Source organism: Rhea americana, unplaced genomic scaffold, assembly GCF_003343005.1.
Source record: "Rhea americana isolate MKP2758 unplaced genomic scaffold, rheAme1 scaffold_6, whole genome shotgun sequence".
In the NCBI taxonomy this organism is placed as follows: Eukaryota; Metazoa; Chordata; class Aves; order Rheiformes; family Rheidae; genus Rhea; species Rhea americana.
Window position 1 is genome coordinate 13,322,219 of NW_028186756.1, and position 20,768 is coordinate 13,342,986.

The 20,768-nt window shown below is 49.0% G+C and overlaps 1 protein-coding gene across 1 annotated transcript in view; it reads right to left on the minus strand.

Moving 5' to 3' along the window:
• The window catches only part of PCDH19 (protocadherin 19), a 69,251-nt gene that overhangs the window by 12,813 nt on the left and 35,670 nt on the right, over window positions 1-20,768 (minus strand). The window contains exon 4 of the mRNA XM_085319810.1: window positions 18,787-18,956. Coding sequence (XP_085175936.1) covers window positions 18,787-18,956 — 170 coding nt within the window. The remainder of the gene's footprint in view (window positions 1-18,786; window positions 18,957-20,768) is intronic.

The window sequence follows — 20,768 nt, forward strand, 5'->3', positions numbered from 1 at the left end:
GAAAATAGATGAGATGAGGCACCTGTCCTCAGTTTAAGGAAGTGCTGGATGAGTTGATAAAACAAAATCCTTAAAATCAGGTGCAAGCTCCATAGATCAGTAGCTATTTTTGCTACAAAGCGATATCCAAATTCCAGGTCATGCCAGGCTGCTTTCAAAAACCACCATGCAGAGTGTAAGCTTAGTGTACTGCTCACTCTCAACGTCTCTTGGCGCTGAACCCTGCGTACCGTTAAACATCTACAACCACTCCGCCCTGGAGGTGGCTCGATCTAACCAAGGAGAAGCTGTTCTTGCACACTGCAAAATTGTAGATGGGCTTCAAATTCCTTCAAACGATACCTGTTGCGGGCATGTGAGGCCAGCATATCCCAGACTTCACCATTTTGAGAGTGGGTAAATGGAGGCAGAGGTTGCAGTTGCCCTCGCGTGACATTCTGGAAAGTGCATGGCACGGCAGCCCCTCCACCCCGGGCAACGCGCAGCTGTGGCAGCAGAGGCAGGCAYGGTCCCGTTATCACCGAAGTTGCAGAAGGATGATTTTGCAACCCTGAGGGCTTGCTAACTATCTCTGGCTAGCAGAGAAAGGCCGGGTTCCTGAGGGCACAGGATCCATGCTTGCGCTGCGTGAGGAAGGAAGCCATATGGAATTGACTGATTGAAGAGTTTTCTGCATAGATTGAAGGAAAAAGCACTAAGGCAGTGGCGAATCCTGGAGAGCAAACAACGTTCTCTCCTCGGGACTGGCCAGCTCGCTCCRCGTCAGAGCGGCTCCCTCTCCGTCATTACTGCTACTGATTTTCAGCTCGTTCTTAGACCTCATCAATGCAGAGGCAGCCTTCAGCACAAAAAACTGCTAGAAACAGCAGGAGAACGCCCTCCTGCCGACTGCCTGAAACGGCACTGCTAGGCATGRACCCCTCTGCTGAATGGAGGTCACCCTGGGAAGTACCCGTGACCACCTGAATATATATTGCTGACCACCAACTGAGACACAGGAGCATCCCAGCATCATTACTTGATATCAGGGAGCACTGRCCCAGTTCCAGTGACCCTCCAGGCTCAGGGAAGAGAACACCAAATTTGCCAGTGTGGATCTAAGAGCTGCAGAGGAGACGAAAGATCACCACAAAGCCAGCACCTGAAAGAGCCACGTGTCTCACTTTGTAAGCTCTCTGGGATGCAAAGCAAGAACCAGGCCTTCCCCTTCCRTCCCATCCACCCAGCCCAAAGAGCCTCTGATTTTCTTTGGAAATTTCTGGTGGTTCCACAGAATGAGCGAAAAATAAAGAAGCTGATACATAATTTACTCCTATTATCAAGATTAAACACATCTTTGCATGCCTAGCATAAAACAACTGCCATTCCTCAGATTTCTCAAGGACATGAATAAACTTCATTATTATCTAAATAATCAAGAGTATTTAATAGAATATTTAACTGTCTGTCTACTGGAAACTCACAGCCTTAATCTTAACACTGATCCTCTGCTGTCCTTCATGTAAATATTGTTGGGACATCAGCCAAAGCCTAGGGAAGTGAGCTTCATCTTGGTGGATGGGAATCTCTCATGTCAGATACAGTCAGCCTGACTAATGAGACCTACAGCTTGCCAAAACCTACAGCCTTGCTGTCTGTTCCAGCCATTGAATGTGCTTAGAAACCCAGTGGCACTAGCCCAGCAGTCTACAGATCCCAATCAACTATCAATAGCTTAAGTGTAAGTGATTGTGTATGAAGTATGAGCCAAATGTGTTTCTTTTCTCAGTTTTAGGACCTTCAGTATTGTTATTGCACCAGTAATGCTTGCATGGAATTAATCATATACGTACCCACAAGGCAAAACATTATGGGAAGCTCTTTGTACTTTTCAAAAGTACGCAGCTCTGAAGAGTGGAGGGAGCTGGAAAGCTTCCCAGCACGGTGGGGCGTTCCCCAGAGTGGAGTGATAGTTAGGAATTCTTCACCAAAATTGTTGACTCCTAGCTATTTCTCATCATGACACTGACCTCTCACTCTTCTACACTCAGCCTCTGTTTCGTTTCCTCCCTGGTATTTTACTTTAACTCTTTGATTTTTCTGCCTAATGTAGTCTTTTTTTTTTCCTTTATGTTGGTGGATCCCTTCCTCTGAAGCACATGGATACTCCATGAAAGAAGGCTGGCCTAGAACCACAGGCACATCAGAAAAATCTCAAAGGCAACAAAAGGGAAAAGGAATAACACAGCCACAGGACAGTTCTGCAAAAGCTGCTCTAAATTATTCAGGATCCAAAGGTGCCCAAGGTCTGATCCAGCGCTGTGAATCACTACAACACAAGGATACTCCTGTTCCTCTTTGCCCAGGTCACAGATCTACCAGAGGGCTCAAACGAGTGCRCTCCAGCTCCACAGCTGTGAGAGATAACATGATGCTTGGGTRATGCTAGCTGATTGGGTAAACTGGACCTACAGCCACCTCGTGCCTCCAGAAGGTATCAAGGCAAAGCCTGGGAATCTGGCCCATTCAATTCAGCAGAAACTTTGTTCTGGCATTTAAGTTTACCCTCATAAATTAAGAGAGTGTTATCATAGCGTATAAATACGCATACAAAATTACTAAGGTCAAGAGTCAAATCTAAAACCTTATTATAAGTCTAGGGCAATTTCATTACCTGCAAGTTATGGAACAAGCTCAACTTCCAACAACGCAGGTGGAGTTCCTGTCTGAACAGTCATACATCCACACGGGCTAAACTACCCTTCGAATTTGTCTTGTGCTGTAAACCGAAAAACCGTGGGGAGATGCCTGAACAAAGGGAATGGCAAATTATCATATTTTTGTAATTTTTGCAAGTATTCCAAGGAAAACAGTTGGCTCCATGGTGGGGTTTGTAGCTGCCTACCATGCAGATGGTCACGGTTTCCCCGAGGACTTTCCCTCRGCACTTGCCTAACGGCACCGTTCAGATGTCGGGAACGCGCGGCACCACCCGGCTGAGATCAGACACCGAGCCGCACTCCCTCCCTTGCATCCGWGCCGTACAGAGACCTCTCCGTGCTGGGCAGGGCTCCTCATCACTGCCACGTGAAGAGCTCCGTCAGGCAGCACRGTGGACTTCTGGCCAGATGCTTCTCTCTCTGGGCAGCCACAAACCATTTCCGATTTTGCAAGTTTTCTCCTCTTTGACATGTTTCTGCAATGCTGCTACGCGGTCAAGATGGATTTGGTTCACTCTTGGCCCTGGTTCACAAGGCTGTCAGCCAAATTCCACTACGGCACCGTTATTCCTGGTGATGGTGTGACAGACGCACAGAGCCCAGCTGGATTTTCAAAACCCAAGCAGTTTGCAGCACTAACCGGCGGGGGGAACACCCTCTTACTCTGAGCAGGTTTTACCTGGAAATACCAAGACCCCACAAAGTTTTTCCTACCAAAGCACTTTTCTGACCAAACCATCTGACTGTCAGCGGGAAATAGAGCGCGATAGGTGCAAGCCCTATCCATCGCTACCTGATTAGTCACCACCACATCCTCGGTGCAGCATTTCTTCAAAGGAATAAAGCAGCGCTGAAACGGCTGATACAACTTGGCACTTTCAGACAGAGTCAGCGAAAGGAGAAGAGTCAACTTCACTATATCCGAGTTCACCGCAGGGCTCCCGCGGCCCTTCAAACGAACACGCTCCGCGCCGGTGCGGCGCGGTCGGCCAAACGCCGGCCTCTGCGGCGAGCGGCGGCGGCGGTGACCCTGCAGCCGGGAGCGGCGGGAGCACAGCGCACACCGAGGAGCGCGGCGCCTTTAGCGTGTGCGCGTTCCTCCGGGTCGGAAATCGGCCTCAATTTCCCCTTTAAGCACAGCAAGGGGAATGCTACTCCCAGGCAGGCGAGCACCGTCCTGCAGTCATTCTGCTCGAGACTCCGTAGGGATCCACCCTCGTGTTTCCTCGCTGTCTGCAGCGCGCAGATGTAATGCTGTCTCTTTGCCACTGCATATTCTCCTCATTTACACATGCAGCATGCATTAGAATTAAAAAACCATTAAACCTCAGAAAGGAAAAACTTTGACAGGATGCGTAATATACTAAGTATAATTAATTAAATTGGATGAGGCACCGGGGGATGAGAGAAGAGTGGATGGAGACTGTTCTTGGAAAAGGGATGGTAATGCACTAATGTTCAGTGCATGCCATTAAGAAAGAAACAGCTTTGGGAGAGGAATGGATGGATGATGGGAGCTTCGAGAGATGGCACCAGCCAGTTGGGCACCTCAGATGCATAAGTAAGAAGGTGATACCAAGAAACGYAGCCAATTAAACTCTAAGAACAGTAACGAAGACAGAAAAGCACAGGAAAGATGGAAGAGTGAGAAAGGCACTAAGTTCTCTGAATAGCAACAGGCAGGGGCATGACAGCCTGGGCCCCGACGGGACGGCGACAAGGTCACTAGCGTGGAAAAGCCTCCCCCAGGGAGCTCGGCCACCTTCTCCATCAGCCCTCAGGGCTGAACCTCGCCACCTGCCTCTTCCCCTCCTGCCCCAAATCCACACTCTGATTCCACAGAAGTTCACGCAGGTGTGAGGAGCTTTACCCTGGGAAAGCATCTGGCCCTTTTGGGGGTTACTTTTCAATAATTTTTATTTTAAAGACCAGCTCCCTAATGCAGTGCAGCATGCTGCTCCATACCCTCCTCCCCTGGYGTCGGAAGGAGCAGCCAAAGCTGGGGATGGAGAAGGAGCGTCAAAGCCGGCCCCAGTCGACACAGCAGGTACAACATGATGAGACAGACACAGTCTGTCTGTTCAGCAGGACAATGTTTTAACAGGCGTAACAACGGCATCGGCACTGATCGTTAGGCAATTAGAACTGCTGAAAGTTGACAAAGCACCAGGTCCAAATGAATTATATCCCCAAATCCTGCAGGCAGGAGCACGGAAAAGAAAAAAGTCGTTGTCAACACTCTCACCAAGTGCAGAAGCAGAAACTAAAATCTTAAGGGCTGCTCATTTACTTGCTGTTGGGAGAGATAAAAGGGAAAGTCCAGGAAATGAGGTCTTTAAATCATCATTTAGGGAGTGATGGGAGGGAAGGTCCTGGAAACACTGATACAGCCAGGATTGCTCAACCCGTAGGAACACTTGCTGCAGTGAGAAAGAGACTGTGTGCTCAGAAAGGCGAGGCAGACTTCAGCTGGGGGAGTTCACTCCTGAATCATCTCCACTGTGGTTATTTGCTCAGTTCTGCAGATTCCACAGAGCGGTCGGTGCCGGCCAAGGGGACGGTTTTGCTCCATGAGCTGTTCTCTCATGCAACCTGCCAAGACCCACTCCTTAGCGCATCTACAGGATTTAATCCACGTGGGACCACTCTGGCTCTGTGCTCTATCCCTTGCAAAGCACAGCATACAGGGCTTTGTCACACAGTGTTTCTCAAGTACAGCCCTTCACTTTGAGTGACTAGTCATGCTTTTAGGGAAAACATGCAAATGTAATTTAAAGACTCTAAGTGATACAGAATATATCACATCCCTTGGGAACCTGCTCCAGAGGGTAATTATTCTAATTCCTAAAATCATGTATCTCATTTGCAGCTTGAATTTTCCAAGGCAAACCTCCACCCTCTAGCAGTGGTTATGCCTAAATTTGAGAGCTGTTTAGCAGCAAACACCTTCTCCCTGGATGCACTCACAAACATGGGCTGAAATGACCAGTGTCTCGAGCAAATTCTAGAGCTAGAGCATCTCCTGTGAGGATGACATCTCTCTCGGACTCCAATCTCAAATCTAGGACCGCTAGCCAGAACAACCAGGAGAATGTCATCAGGGAGACAACGAAGGAAAGGACAGAGGCAATATTAGTATTTGGGGCCCAAATTCAAGCCCAACAGTATCAGTCCTACTGTTTTTAATAGGCTTTGAGTCAGGTCCTAAACCTCCAGGCGAAGCAGGAGCCAAATAAACCTTTGCATAGTGAAAGGCAACGCCTTGAAGTATACCCAGAAGTTCTGTGGCYGGCTCCAGACACTGAGCAGTCTCCAGAAAGCAACAGGAGACTTTTCATGTGAGGTCCGTCACTGAAAGAGCCTCTCCCTTCCAACTGACTGCCAGAGYTTGGCTGTCTTTGCAAGGTACATCYGGCCAGCACACAAGTATGTCCAGTTCATATGAATTTTCTACAAATAGGTGGAGATAGCTACCATATAACAAAGGAGGAGGGCTGCAGAAGCACAGGTCAGTTGATTAGGGAATTGTAGGTGGAAWTGTTCATTTTAATTACACGTCTTCATTAATATGAGATTTCTAGATCCTACAATGATGACTGCTGGGTCTAAATATTTGCATGAGTGAATACATTCCCACAGAAGGAAACATGGCTAGAAGGTGAATGAGATGTAGAACTTTGTTCCATTTTACAACGGCATTTCTAGCACGTAACGAAGCGATCTCCCAGAGCCCAGCAATGTACCAGACACAAGCAACTGCAGATGTAAGATAAACATTTTTACAAGGCATGAAACAGCGTCCAGAAAAAGACCAGCTCAAGTTGGAAATAAGTGATGAATGTGGTAAAACACAGGTTATACTGAGCTGTTTGTGTTTCTCTGGCACTTGAATGAGTTTGATACAAGCATCATGGTTACCTGTTCTACTGACAGCACTGAAAGGAAACAAAAGTTTGGAACAAGCCAAATACATTCAATTCCCCTGAATAATTTAGGCTGCTGAGTTATCATGTGCTTCATGGACTGTCATCAAGAAAAGCTGTATTGCAAACTAAAGGTCTGTAAATCAATGCAGCTGAGGGACCAACGCTAATCAGAGAGTGGCTGCAAAAGTAGTACATGTCAGAACAGATGCACAACATGAAAATCAACCTGGAGAGTGTTACAAGGCAGACTGCAGTCCTGCCTTTCCTAGGGATGGCTTCTGAGGAACTTAGTTTTAGAAACCCAACAAGGATAGGCAGATGGAAGCATCAAGAAGACACAGGCTGATTCGGTTGAAACATGCTGGTGAGCAGCACTGTCAGCGACACAAATAACTCAGCAGGCAAACTCAAATAGTGAAAAACAGGAAATAAATRAAAGTCCAATACATGTAATGCCTCATTGCAGACCAAATGCTCCCCAAAGCTATTTATATGCTCCAGTCATTTACCCACCGCTTCCAGTAAGGCCTCTGGCTCTCTGACCTTTTCTGATTTATTACTATTTAAGACTTCGGCTTCAGATTTCTAGCCAAATTCTTCTTCCCAAACTAGAGATGCTCCTTTTATAGCTGCTTGCTGAGTGGTGTCCAATGATCCAGAATCAAGTTATTTGACTTGAGAAAGCCTTTTCTCTTTCAGTGCAAATCAGGAGGTTCCTCACCTGGATCAGGACTGGTTCACTTATTGAAACAGCTAATTGGAGAAAGTGCTYAAGCAGACAAGGAAGCAACTTTTGCTGTACTCACACTAACTACAGTCCTTCCTTGTATCCATTCAAACTAAATGCAGTGAAACCAGAGCAGATCATTAAAACTAGAGGAGAAGACTGAATTTTTAAGGTGTCAGTTGGTAGACACCTTAATACATGCAGTACAGTCCCTTCCTACACTGCAGTCAACAGGTACAGTTTGGCAGTAGGATTCACGAATCTTTTCAGAAGTCTGTGCATTAATTAGGCTGACATTTCCAAAGCAGTCAGAGGAAATCAAGTGCCCAACCCATGTTCACTTTCAAGTGATTTAGACACCTACCTTCCCCAGGCTTCTCTGAAAAAATCTTCACTGTCTTTTGTTTTTCACATAGGGAAGTGCAAAACCGACTGCAAAAACTACCCCAGCCAGCACACATTCAGCAAAGAAAACTGTCTTCCACCTAGGACCAGTCTGATCTGGCAAGAAGCGACTTGACCTTATCTCCCATCATCTGCCAGCTGAAAGCACTCAGTATGTGGCGGAATTACATGTCTCTCCTCCCCACCRCCTTGCAGCCCAGCCCTCTGGCTCTAGACCACTCTTTCCAGCAGGCTGTAGCAGTATCAAAGAGACATCTCCCACAACTACCTCCAAACCTTCGCTCGTGTGGCAGAAGAGCTTTGTGGCATGCGGTTCTCAAGTGCTAAGATGCACAGTAGCATCTGGGGGAAAATTTCACAAAATGATCCAAGATCAGTTTTCTCCAGCTGGGACTGATTGAATACAGCCTGGGCACAGGATGATGTGGGAAATCATTCGTAGCTGAGCACAAATTGCATGCGTAGAGGTAATTACTTCAGCACAAGGTTAGCAGCACCACTAGCCACATCTCAGCAATTTTCATTTCCTATTGCTTCAATTCAAAGAGGGGTTTTTTTCCATCTCTTTTTTGGTCAATTTTCTCCTTTTCCATCAGGAAACTCACTTTAACCTGGGATGTCTTCAGAGTAAAGCCCCACTTTCACAAAACCTGGTCATTCCATATATTCACATTTTGTTCTATATCCTGCATCCAGTCCTAGGGCCCAATTTGTCTCAACCTCACTCTGTTTCCATGCCCCAAGTACAACTGTCACTGCCCGAACGTGAAGTGACACAGTGGTGACTGCAGTCACCCGCTGTTATGTGCTGTCACTTGGAGCCTTCCATGGATATCAGTAATGAAACACAACATGTAAGTAGCTAATGAAGCTGGTTACAAAGCAAGTCATTCTGCATGCTCAGAAAAGAGTGAAAATATGGTAAGGAAAATGGAACAAAAAGGATTTGTGCCTAAAAATAAAAACATTAACAGAACTCACGCTGAGAGTGGGCAAAATTTATCATTACTATTACAGATATTCAGCAAAAATGGGGCTGCATTATACTCACCGTGATTATATACCTTGTGACGAGCGTAGTTCTATAATATATATGCTATAGAGAGCTTACATTCTAAACAGAAAAAGCAGTTAAATGCAGGGATACAGAAAACGGAAATTACTGAACAAATGCAACACAAAAAGATCAGTTTGAGTCTGGAGAGGCCCTAGGTCTCCAGGTTCCCAGCCCCGCACATTCAGCTGCATACCTGCATGACTACAGCAAAGAAAAGCTGCAAAACTTTTTAATAATTCTGTGACCTATTTAAAAATATCTGCTCTCTTACATTCATATATGCTGTATGAGAAATAAAATATAGTACTCAGTTTTGAGTGGCAGCACATCCCTTAAGACAGATAAAAGAGGCAAATTCTCTTTGCTGTTTGGTATCAATTATTACAGAGTTTTGACTTATATATTATTACATAGATCATTTAGTAAAACAACCTACATACCACCCCTGTAGTAYGTCTCCCTTCAACGGAGATCTGCTGGAACGGGAGCATTTTAGACACTCACCCCCGTATACCTTCTCTCAGAAGACCRTGGGCTCCCTCCTCCCCACTCAGGTGAAGATACATCAGCCTTCCCTAGATCACTTTTCACCACAAAAATGCAATTTAGAGTGGTCCAAATGAGGCACGGGCTGTAATTTTTCTTTACCGTGCTCGCAGGTTGTTTGCACCAATTTTGCCACCAGCAGGGAAAGAAAAGCCACCGGAGTCGCCCCAAAGCCACYGGAGTCGCCCCAAAGCCACCGGAGTCGCCCCGAGGCGCTTTGGTCGGCGAGCATCTCGCCGCTGGGGCTGCAGCCGCTTCCTGCCGCCTGGCCGAGGCGCGGGCGGCCGACCGAGGAGCTCCTGGGAAAGCCGAGCAGGAGAACGGAGCGGGGACATCCCACCCCACCGTGAGCCCCGAAGGGTCTCTGCGCCCACCACCGGCGGCTTGCTTCCCTCTCGGAGCGGCCTGCAGTACGCAGGCTCGCTCGTGCGCAGACGCCCGTCCAACGCTTTAGCCAAATTACTCCCTGAATTGACCGAGCATGTGTTCTGATAAACCAGAAAGTTTCCCAATCTGAGAGCGGCCGCTCGTGACCAGAGCTCTGCTCCTCCTCTAGCTGCGCTAACGCCAGGTCGCGCAGCGAAAGCCTGCGGATGCCGAGGGTCAGCTCACTGCTTGCTCTGATTATTCCTTTAATAAAGGGCCCTGTATTTTACAGCAGCAGCAAAATTGATGCAGGTTGCCATGGTAAGCACACACGTTCCTATTTAGGAGAATAATAGACGGCTTTGTATAATTCACTGATTTCAGATGATTTCTCACCCAAAGAGCAAGTCTCTCAAGTTACATAAGTCACCTGTTGTTTAGTCAATCTGGCAATTTTAATTAGAATAAATTTTTGTAATTCCTCTWTGCAACACTTAGAGCTGCTCCACCACCAGAATGTGAAGATGCCTGTAAATTATACAGGCTCCAATCACATCTTTTTCGCTCTTTTAATTACAGTAACATTACAGCATTAATCATCTAAACCTCTGTTAAACAAGTAACAGCCATCCTCCGTCATAATTAAAAAGAAAGGCCAAGCAAACCAGAGTTTGGAGTTTACCGCATTTCCGATGAAAATTGTGTTTTAACTTAAGAGTTTCACAAACACTAGTTTTATTTGGCTCTAATTAGCGTTGTGAAGGAAACACCAAAAGGTTAATAAGAGATGGTTAGCGTGCAATGCAGGTTTCCCGGTGCCAGCCCCAGCAGTTCAGCCTGTTTTCAGAGTCATTAACGAAGTAGATTGATTGCGGTAGGAGATCAGGAAGTGCTCACTTGCTGTGTTAGCAGAAGGTTAGTTTTTAGTCATTCTTTCCCTACTGTTAAATATGATGTCTATTACCTTGACCATTACTAGTCTTAATTGCTGTGAAAGAGTTAATGGTTTCCTTAGAGTTTGCTAGCAAAAGGAGGGGAAAAAAGTGCACATGTGCCTTTTTTGGGCTTGTTTATAAGGGAAAAGGAAGCTGCTAGCCTCACAGAATTGTTTATTTATCTTAGAAATATTTGGAAATCAAAGTATTGTGCGGTGTTTTTGGAAAAGGATGCCTTGGGAGAGCCAGGGAAGAGGGTTCAGCCGCCTCGTCCTTCAGCTGAACTTTACCAGAGAGATCTCCTCCTCCAACTGTTTGCCTGGGATTTGAGTTAAGGAGCTGTTAACAAAACCAAGCACAAAGAGAGGCTGGAACTCTCTGACTGGAAACATCACCTCCTCCGTCTCTCCCATACGTTGTTCTCTGCTCACACAGCAAAACAGTGGCTAGGCAATATCCACATTTGACAAAAACTCACTTAAAAAAAAAAAAAAAAAAGGCTAGCAAAAAAGCCCTCCAACTTTGGGGGTTGATCATTCATCCATGACAAGCCTACACAACACGGCATGGATCCAGGTTTTAATTTTCCTCTCTGTGTTGCCAAAATGTTCACATCTGTGAGGATTTTCTGTACTTACAGGGAACAGATCTGAGGACATACAGGTTGTAACTGCAGTGACCCTGGCACYGAGTAACTTCAGGGACAGAGACACTGCAAGCATTATCTGCCTGCTAATGAACCCGAAAACTGAGGAAAACATTCCAGAAACGGGGGCTATATGGTAACGTTTGTCATGCAAACAAAGGAGGTTACGCATCTGTTTGTTATTTGGTTCTGTTGTTTTACAAAAAGGATTGGCTTGCGTTCACTTCTGTGGCTGTAATCTCAGTATCGCCTCTGCCCCACSAATTCCCAGCGAAGCTCTGCACAAGCAAACTCAGCCGCTGCAGAGCTCGCAGCCCCAAAGCAGACTCAACGCGAGGGGCCCATCCGTGTCGGYCGGCCGCTTGCCAGTCCCCGAGACGCTCTAGGGCGGACAACGCCAGCGGCAAGGGAGGCCGATTCCCTCGACGGGGCAGCCGGACCCCCAACGCTGTGTTTTCAGATTACCTAGCAAAGACGGATCTGAGCACCACCCACCTGGCAGCTCTGCGGGCAGACCCCAAGAGAGCCTTGCCACTCTGCGACCTAGACAGCTTTTCCTCCCGCCTGGTGGAAGATGCGACGTCTCCCTGCAAGCCTTGCTCGGGCAACACTAGCGAGAGCCGGCACTGGGGTAAATGCAGAGCCCGCGTACGAAGGCATCAGTAACCATCACGCCAACCCAGCAGGAGGGGCCCCAGCTCCTCGCCCAGCTTTTGCGAGGCTTTTGCCAGAGCAGACTTAGATGCTCAACAGGTAATCGCTCAGAAGTGTCGGAATACGGAGACGATCAACGCCCCCTTCTTATCCCAAAGCTCAGCTTACCCACTTTTCATACAAATCCTTCTCYGGAGTTTCAAAGTATCCCGCAAAGCTGACTGCTCCCTGCATGCTGGCTACTGTAGGAGCACCACTGAGCTTGCTTAGGCTGTTTTAGAGGAAGATCTATCCAATAATGCAGGAATCAGAAGAGCTATTATAATTGGCATTGCCCTGTAAAGAAAGCTTACATCTTTTATCCATCTTAAGGGATGTGCTGTCACTCACTTGCAAGTATTATACCTTACGCCCCATGCTGCATATATGAACATAAGAAAGTAGGTATCTTTATTAATTTTTATAAACTTCTAAAGAAATGCAGCTGTATTTGCCACTTCCAAAGCCCTGGAATCTCTCACTTAGGTCTTCATATACATACAACTCGAGGTACAGTGTTTCTGCAGAACAAAAAGGAGTTGCAAGTATATTAAATGACTGCTGGAAATTAGGTTCAAAATCAAAAATTTATAATAACTGTGTTTGCCTCCAGTTAATGCCATTAGTCATGTTCTCAATTCATGGCTAAAACGTATCCAGATATGACGGAGCCGAGCATGGCATGAGAACCCGTTGGAATATTCTGCATAAAACCTCATCCAGTAAATGATGAGGTATTTGAATAATTTGGAATGCGAGCAACACGGAAAGTTTCAGTTTCAGTGAATATAATGTGCCCAGTCCTCCTTTACATTCAAGCCTATTTATACACTATGTGATAGTATAAAGGAGACTTAACATGAGCATTTAAATATAACCTATTTCTATTCAAAGACCCTTCATCTTGCTGGAGTTTTCGAGAATCAGACACAAATCAACTACCGATGAGAGCAAAGTTACTCAAATGTGTAAATGTATGCAAGATCAGGTCTTTACAAATGACATTTCACGCCAACCTTTACTGCTGATCTGGCACCAGAAAAATGAAAGTGATGCTTTTAGAAGCAATTCTCTGAAGAGACACATTAGTGACACACAGCATTACTTAAAACCCCACAAACTTTGATTTTAAAGCTTTTCACTATTTTATGGCTGTGGTGGTTATTTCTAACACTAGCCTTTTATGATTAGCATGTGTTTATTATTTTCATACTTTCCTTTTGATTCTATTTTTATCTCAAACAATGAATCACTGCTTCTTTGGGCCAACGATTTTCCTTCTACAACTGATGCTAAAAATACTGGTCACCACTGGGAATTGAGATAAGTTTGAAATCTGTTGCTTATAACATCAGAAACATATATTTGAAATAGTTACTTTTTGGTTTCTACACTGGCAAGAGCTCCTATGACTTATAGAGTACAAGTGTGGTTCTGGCTCAAGGCAAGGTGAGAAAGGTAATAGAAAAGATTTAAAGAGATCTACGTGTCTATATACATCCACACAAAGAAAACAAGCCAAATGTGCACAGATGATATGTTTGGAAGAGGGCAATGGCAAAAAAAAGAAAAAAAAGAAAAGAAAAAGAAAAGAAAAGGAAAAAAAAAGAAAAAATCCCAATATGAGCAAAACCAAGGGAGGAATAACTATCTGAATCACAAAACAGAGTATCTAGCCTCAAAGATGCTAATTCAGGTCCTGAGGGATCTAATCAACCTCTTTGTTGAAGTAAAGATAAAACTTTTTGACAGCAAATGCTTTCTGATAAAATGGAATTTTCAATTACTCTACGAAACATCTGGTCCGTGCTACCATTTACGGAGAAAAGCACCATGACGCTTCGCAGTGTTGGAAAAATATTTCACGCTGTGAATTCCCCACTTTGCTGGGAGGAACAGGCATCAGGAGCTTCAAACTCGGCAGCGAGTCTCCTGCCGCCGGCGGCGTTTCCTGCCAGCCCCCGCAGAGCGGCTCCGCCGGCCCTGGTAGCGACACGGCGCTTCGCACCCGCCCGGCGAGCCCTGCTGGAGCCCACGGTCTCCTCCAGCGCTGGACATTGACTGAAGGTTACATCAGGACTTTGAGCAAATTCAGTAAATATTGCAGCGAATTTGGGCCAAGACATAAGCGGAGCTCCCAGCGTTTTTGCAGCCAGCCTGAAACGTCGGAGAGCTCTAACAGACACTTCAAAATCTCACTTTCCCTAACAAATCTGCCTGAAAGTTCAGTGGAGGCGATATGAGGAGAGAAGTGGGTATAAACTTCTAGCAGTGCTTAACACCTCCAGAAATAAACAAACAATTAAAGGGCGGCAAGGCGATGTCGGGAGGTGAAGCCCTGCCTGCGCCGGCATTCCTGCTCCTTCCTTTCGGTATCAATTAGCAGGGGAAGGAAAACAATTCCGCGTGATAATGAACTCCAAATTGGGAACATATTAGCGCAATTAAAGCCATCTTTTCAACTGATGAATTTATAATCAATAATTAAGATCCCGAGGTAAAGAGGGACTGGGCAGGAGGCCTGCTCCCGAAATAGGCTAAGTGGCTCAGCTCCAGGCAGTATTTCTGATGACCTGCTGCTGCCCACTAAAGCTAGACACCCTTCACACTACAATTTGCCGTTTTTCAGGAAATGTAGGTCATTTCCAGAGAAAGGAGAACGGCCGCTGCCACGATGGAGCGGCAGCTGGTGCCCCTCCAAGTGGCAGCTGAGAGGAGGTGGAGGAGAAGGCAGGGCAGGGCCACCACCGCAGCAAAGGGACGCGGCCGGGCACGTGCCACCACGTCGGGACGCACAGGCGGCCGGCGGGGAATGCCAGCGACCCCACAGCTCACCGCCTGCCCGTGGCTCGGCCAGCTGGGGAAGGAGCAGCCCTCTCCATCCCAACTGCCCCGTCCTCACGAGAAAAGATGCTGGAGCACCGTTCCACCTGGAGACTACCTGAGCCTGAATAAAACCATTCTGTAAGAAAATAATTTAATAACCATGCCTTCATTTTTCCCCCCACTGAAATCCAAGAGAGTTTCATATTGGCTTGAAAGACCAGACTGCAAATCCACAGGCCTTGAGATTTATTTTAAGAACGCTAAAGAAGGTTGGAYGCATTCATGCCTACCTCTTTCTGCAGGAAATCTAACATCTCCGTAAGTGCAAATCAGCTAGACAGGCCCATGCTAATCCCCCACAGMCGGTGAGGAGGAATTGTCCCGTACCCCGCGCCTGATTAACACGCTTTATATCAAGATGTCACAGAGCTGTAAGGATTTGTGCCAATCGGTGTCTTGCCTCAGCAGATCCAGGATTACCCACAGAGCAGATAAAAAGACTTTGAAATTATCTGGACAAAAATCTGAAAATTCGGCATTCATGAATCACTTGTAATATTATAACTAGAGGTCCAAGCTCAGCGGACCCGGTGGCTCGAGCGTGCGGCAGGGGCGCCTTGTGGAGCTCGCAGGCAGGAGATCATTATAACTGCGACTGCAGACTCCAGAGACGCTCATGATGCATCTCTCCTGGACTGGGAGAGAGGCAGTTTGGACAGGGATAGTGATCTAAAGAAAGGAACGGGGACATTAGCTTCCCAAACTCGCATCAGGCGGTGAGCTGGAGTCGCGCTGGGTACTCGGGAAGGCTATTAGCTAGCTGGTGTAAGCATCCCCGGCAACTCGGTCTTGAATATTGTTTTGTTTCCTTCTCCTCCCTGCAACTCTGACTTGAAATTGGGTAAAAATTGCAATGCCAAAACCATAGCTTTAATCATGTGGGAACTATTGTTATCACTGCAGTCGGAGTACCTTGATTTTCCTGATTATTTTCTACCGTCCCTGCTCGACAAATCAGCTTAGAAGATACTCTTTAACCTTCTTCCAGCTTCTGTGACAATAACTGCTAACTTTCGAGCCTGCACTCCTCTCGTCATTATTCTACAAACATACGGATAACCGTGCGGGCAGGCGCCTGCCCGTTTCCCAGCACAAAACCGGCTTTTGAAGCGGCACCCGCTTTCGCAGCCATCCCCACCCAAGTCCAAGGGGGCAGGATGGTCTCCAGCGCCAAGACCCCTCCAAGTCCCTTTACCCTGGGGGCAGGATTCCTAACCACCTCCTATTTGGTTTCTCTTTCAAGGCTTAAATAGGCCATTAGAGCCCTGTTCCCTGCCTGATTAAAGGGCATTGCTAGCACAGAGTGGCAACCTGCAGGAGGGAGACCGGCCGCTTAYAATTTGAGGGAAAACTTGGCTTTTTGGCTAGGCCTCCAGCCCAGATCTGCTTGCAGGTGCGCAGCAGCACGCGCCCACCTGCTCATTTTGGGGAGCAGCGGCACGGCGCCCACGGCCGCCGCGGGAGCCGGGCGCCCCGCAGGCCGGGCGCGCACGGCAGACCCGTCCTCCGCGCCAGCTGCACGCAGCGGCGTGCGGGCAGCAGCCTCGCCAGCCACGCGGGCAACGGCGAGGGCCGGCTCACGGCTGCCGACACCCTGCCCGCGCCTCTCCCGGTCCAGATGTGTCCCGCTGGGTCCGCTGTCTAGACACGCGTGCAGGGACCTCAGCAGAAAATATCCGTGGGAGCAGCTTCCCAGACACCCGCGGGGAGAAGCCTGGAAGGAGCAGGTTGCATAAGGAAACTTCTGTCACGTAGCATTAGGGATACTTRACGCGAGCTTTTCCCATGTAAATGGATGCGATTTAGGCTGCAAGGCTAAGTTTGCCTCTGCTCTAGTTTTGAGTCCAAAAAACAGGGTTTCCTATCTCACATCTAAAAATCTCGGGCCGCGTGAGTGTTCAGCCAAATCCAGCTAGATGGCAATGCAGAGCCAAAGTTTTGGGCCTGCAGACAGCCCAGCCAGGAGCACCCTTAAGCAGGTGCTCAACTCCAGAGGATGCATTTCCACCGCACGTGCTCAGCTGCTTGGGTGCCCCTAGGTCAGAGCCACAACGAACCACCCACGCAGCGCARAGGGACAGCACAAGTGACCTGCCCCAGTGAACAGCAGCCTCGCTGTTTTACTGATTTCCTTCAAAAACACACCAGAAACAGGAGCRCTAAGCCTGCTGAGCATCACGGGACTTGGAAGCGAGGCATGCAGCTCATCTTTGGAAGTCCTCATTAAAGCTACCTCKGATTTTCTTTGGGTATTTTACATGCAATAGGGAGTTTCCATTACAATGGATTGGACCAAATTTATTTCTGGGATAACTCCTTTGATGAGCTCTGTCTCCAATTCATTCTCTTCAACTTATTTGCATTGCTATCTTATGCACAACAGAGACAGCATGCAGACTTATCAGAAATGTAATCTCTGTAAAACCCTATCTGCAGTCCACTGAGGTTGGTTTTTGCTAAAGAAACGTGACAAAAAATTAACAGATGTTATTCAGACCATTCAACGGGACAGAAATCAATTATGAATATTTTTGCTCCTATACCCATCCCTTACTGCAGGAAGCATCTTAGGAAACCCTCTCCTGATCAAAATGAAAAAGCATTTCTTTGTAATAGAGGAATAATAAATGATAGCTATCAGCCTGCATTCTCTGACACAGCGCTGGTCCTCGGAGAATTAAACTGCCACTGTACAGTTACATAAATGTTTAATTTTTTTCATCTTCGGCCACAGTAGGGTCGTCTGGAAATGCATTATCACGGGGGAACGCCATCCCTCTCCAATTAGTGCGGCTGGCAGCGGGAACGGGTAGGTGACCTCTGCGTCCCCCTACGTACGGAGTCGTACAGGGTTAACTATGGCCATTTAACCGACTCTATTGAGAATTAATACAGTGATCAGCTTCTCTTCCGAAAAAACCCCATTCGGTGGCGCAGATGGCAAGAACTCTCTCTCTCCCCCATTTGACTCTTTTATGACAGCAAAACAAAGGCTTTTAATGATGTTTACCATGAATTGAATTAAACAGCTGAAGACCAGTTCATAATCACAGCATTTTGTTTTCATATCCTTAAGTCTTTTAGCAGTGGGGCTTCCATTTGAGCCTCAGCTACAGCTTATCTCAAGATATAGCCAAGCGCCCTGAGGCTTCCCGTGCTGGAGCACCAAACCGCATTCATACTTCTTAATTGAAAAAGACAGGATGTTTGCATAGGATGTTTGCATCAGTAAGACATTAAAAGCGACATTCATGCCCAAGTACAAATGACGGCTTGGGCTCAGCTGAACTCCTCTGACTCTTTTCCCCTAGCTAATACGAGCTGGGTTTTAGCTCAGGACTTCATTTTCCAACTGCGCACGGAGGGATGTGCAACAGATGAAACCGCGCGGCGCGTTCGGGGGAGCAGACGCAAACACCTCGCCCGGCGGACCGAGCCAAGCTCTCRCGGGCAGCGTGACCAGCCGCGCACGAGCTCAGCCGGCCTCCGGGAAAAGCGGCTTGCCCGATGCCCGCTCGTGAGCTCCGACGCCGCGAGGCGAGACGAGGCGCGGCGCGCGCGAGGACGGGGTGCGATCGGTGAAGGAAGSAGCGCCAGACTTGAAGCTGGTAATTCCTGCGCTAATCCCAACTCCGGCACCAGCGTGCCGTCACACAGCTGCTCAGGGTCGCGGGTTTGCCACGTGCGACAGAGAGGATAATCCTAACCGCTCACCTACCTGTCAGGCGCGGCGTGGGGATTAGCTTCTACCGACGCAGCGCTCCGCGGAGGCGAAGCGGCACACCCTGCAAGCGCTCAGCGCACGCCTACGCCGGGCAGCCTGGAGCTGTCTGCATCCGGCGATYACCCGCTCCCGCGGCGCGACGCGCGGGCGCTCTCCGCAGCGGCGGCACGGCTCACCTGGCTCGGGCGCCTGGCACCCCATGGAGGGGACGCTGGTGTTGAGCACGTCGTTGACGGCCGTGTCGCAGTAGAGGCCCCGCTGCACGTCGTGCTCGCTGTCAGTCTGGTCGCTCTCCTCGTGGCCGCTGTCCTTCAGGCTGTTCCCCTCCAAGTCCTTGAACGTGGAGCTGCTGGGTTAAAGACAGAGCAGGGATTTACGGTCACGTCGGCACGGCTCGGACGACGTTTCCCTTCGCCCGGGCGGCTGCAGCAAGCCCCGCGCCGGCCGCGCTGCGCGGACGGAGGCTCTCTTAACCCGGGAGCCCCGCGCCGCAGAGGGTCGAACCCGCCACCGAACGGCCTCATCGCGCTGCAGCCGGCGGGAGCAAGGAGCCGCTCAGGTGCTCCCGGCAGGCCGGCGCTGCTCGCAGCGCGGCGCGCCGGCGGGACGAACACCGGCAGCAGCGCAAAGCTGCAGCGCACTAGAGGCACGAGCCGGCCACGGAGGCAGAGCCGCGGGAGGAGACGACCGCAGCCCGCCAGCCGCGGCGCCCGCCGAGGCAGAGCCCGGGGCGGCGCGGGCGGGAGCAGCGGCCGGGGGCTCGTGTTTGCCGGGGGTTTGCCGCGCCGCTCCAGGGTGAGGTGGGCACGGCGCCTGCCCGCCGTCGCCCCCAAGACGCGACTTCCAGCTCGCACGGGGCGGGGGGGTGTGGAAATACAGCTGTTTGTCTAACCAGGTGCCCTCAAGTTTTAGCACTCAGCCTGAAACTTTGAAAAGTATCTAAACCCCAATGTATCTAGTTATAGACCAAACTCTAACAGCTTCCAGTGTGAAAATAAAAACACCTCCAAGAGAAGGGAGTTTCTTTTCATGGTGACGACATCACTCGTATTTTAAAAATAACCCACTGATCCTGGGTCCAAGTTCACGTACTTTACAGAGATCTGATACGCACTCAAGTTCCCTGGACGTCCTCTGCAACGGCAGCTCCCGGCCCCTGCTAAGGACTGCACGGGACGAGGGGCGCCGCGGCTGGYCCGGCCCGCGGGCTCCGGCGCGGGAAGGGAAACCCGGCGGCAGCACGCTCCCGCCAGCTCGCTGTTCTCCAAGCAACGGGAAAACTTCATCCTGGGTTGGGCAAGCCATGAGCTCCACCAGCGGACGAGTGACCAGCACGTCCAGACAAATGGGAAGCAGGAGAGTCTGCTTCTGCTACCTGGATCTCTGCGGACATCCACGGGTGCCCGACAGCCACAGGTACCTGGAGGAAAACAGCTCTAGCACGTAACCCAGAAACGTGCCCCAGCAGGCAGAGAGAGGCAGTCAAAACGAGAGCGGAACCAAGAGGGATAACTCTTGCTGTCCAGATGCTTTACAAAGCCTGAGCCTACCCATGCAGAAAATGGGCATCCGTCTCCCGGAGTCACCCAGCTCCTGCCAGCAGCCAAGGGAGAAGATGGTCGCTTTTGGCCCAAAGAAGGCTGCATTCCTGCTCCRTTGGCCATTCCCCAGGCCCAGGCACCCTTGGTGGTCCTGTGAGCTGCTATCAGAGGTGAAGCCCAAAGACACTAGACTAAAATGAGACACAGAAACATCCTGAAATGTCCTCCTCACACGTGCAGTGGGCGTCGAGGACAACCACTATGACCACAACGATAAGAGAGGAGCTAGTTACTGCTGGGACCGGAAGGAGAAAACCAGAAAGCATAGGCAGACCTCCTGTGGGGGGAGGACTGGGAGAGCGTCAACGCTCGCACAGGACAGACTCATCCGGACCCTCCAGCGCCTGCTGCAAGCAGGCACAGCCCTTCGGCTGCCCCCGTCCTGGGGATCGGTTTGCACCAACACGGAAGCTGCACCAAACTTTCTCGCTGGCTGATTTGGTTTGAAATCGCTCAGGATAAGAAATGGCCTGTGCTTCAAAGCACCAAAGAGCTGCAGATTTTCATTACCTTGTAAAGCCCTCTTACRTCTCCACGGAAACCAAGCAGACCACCTA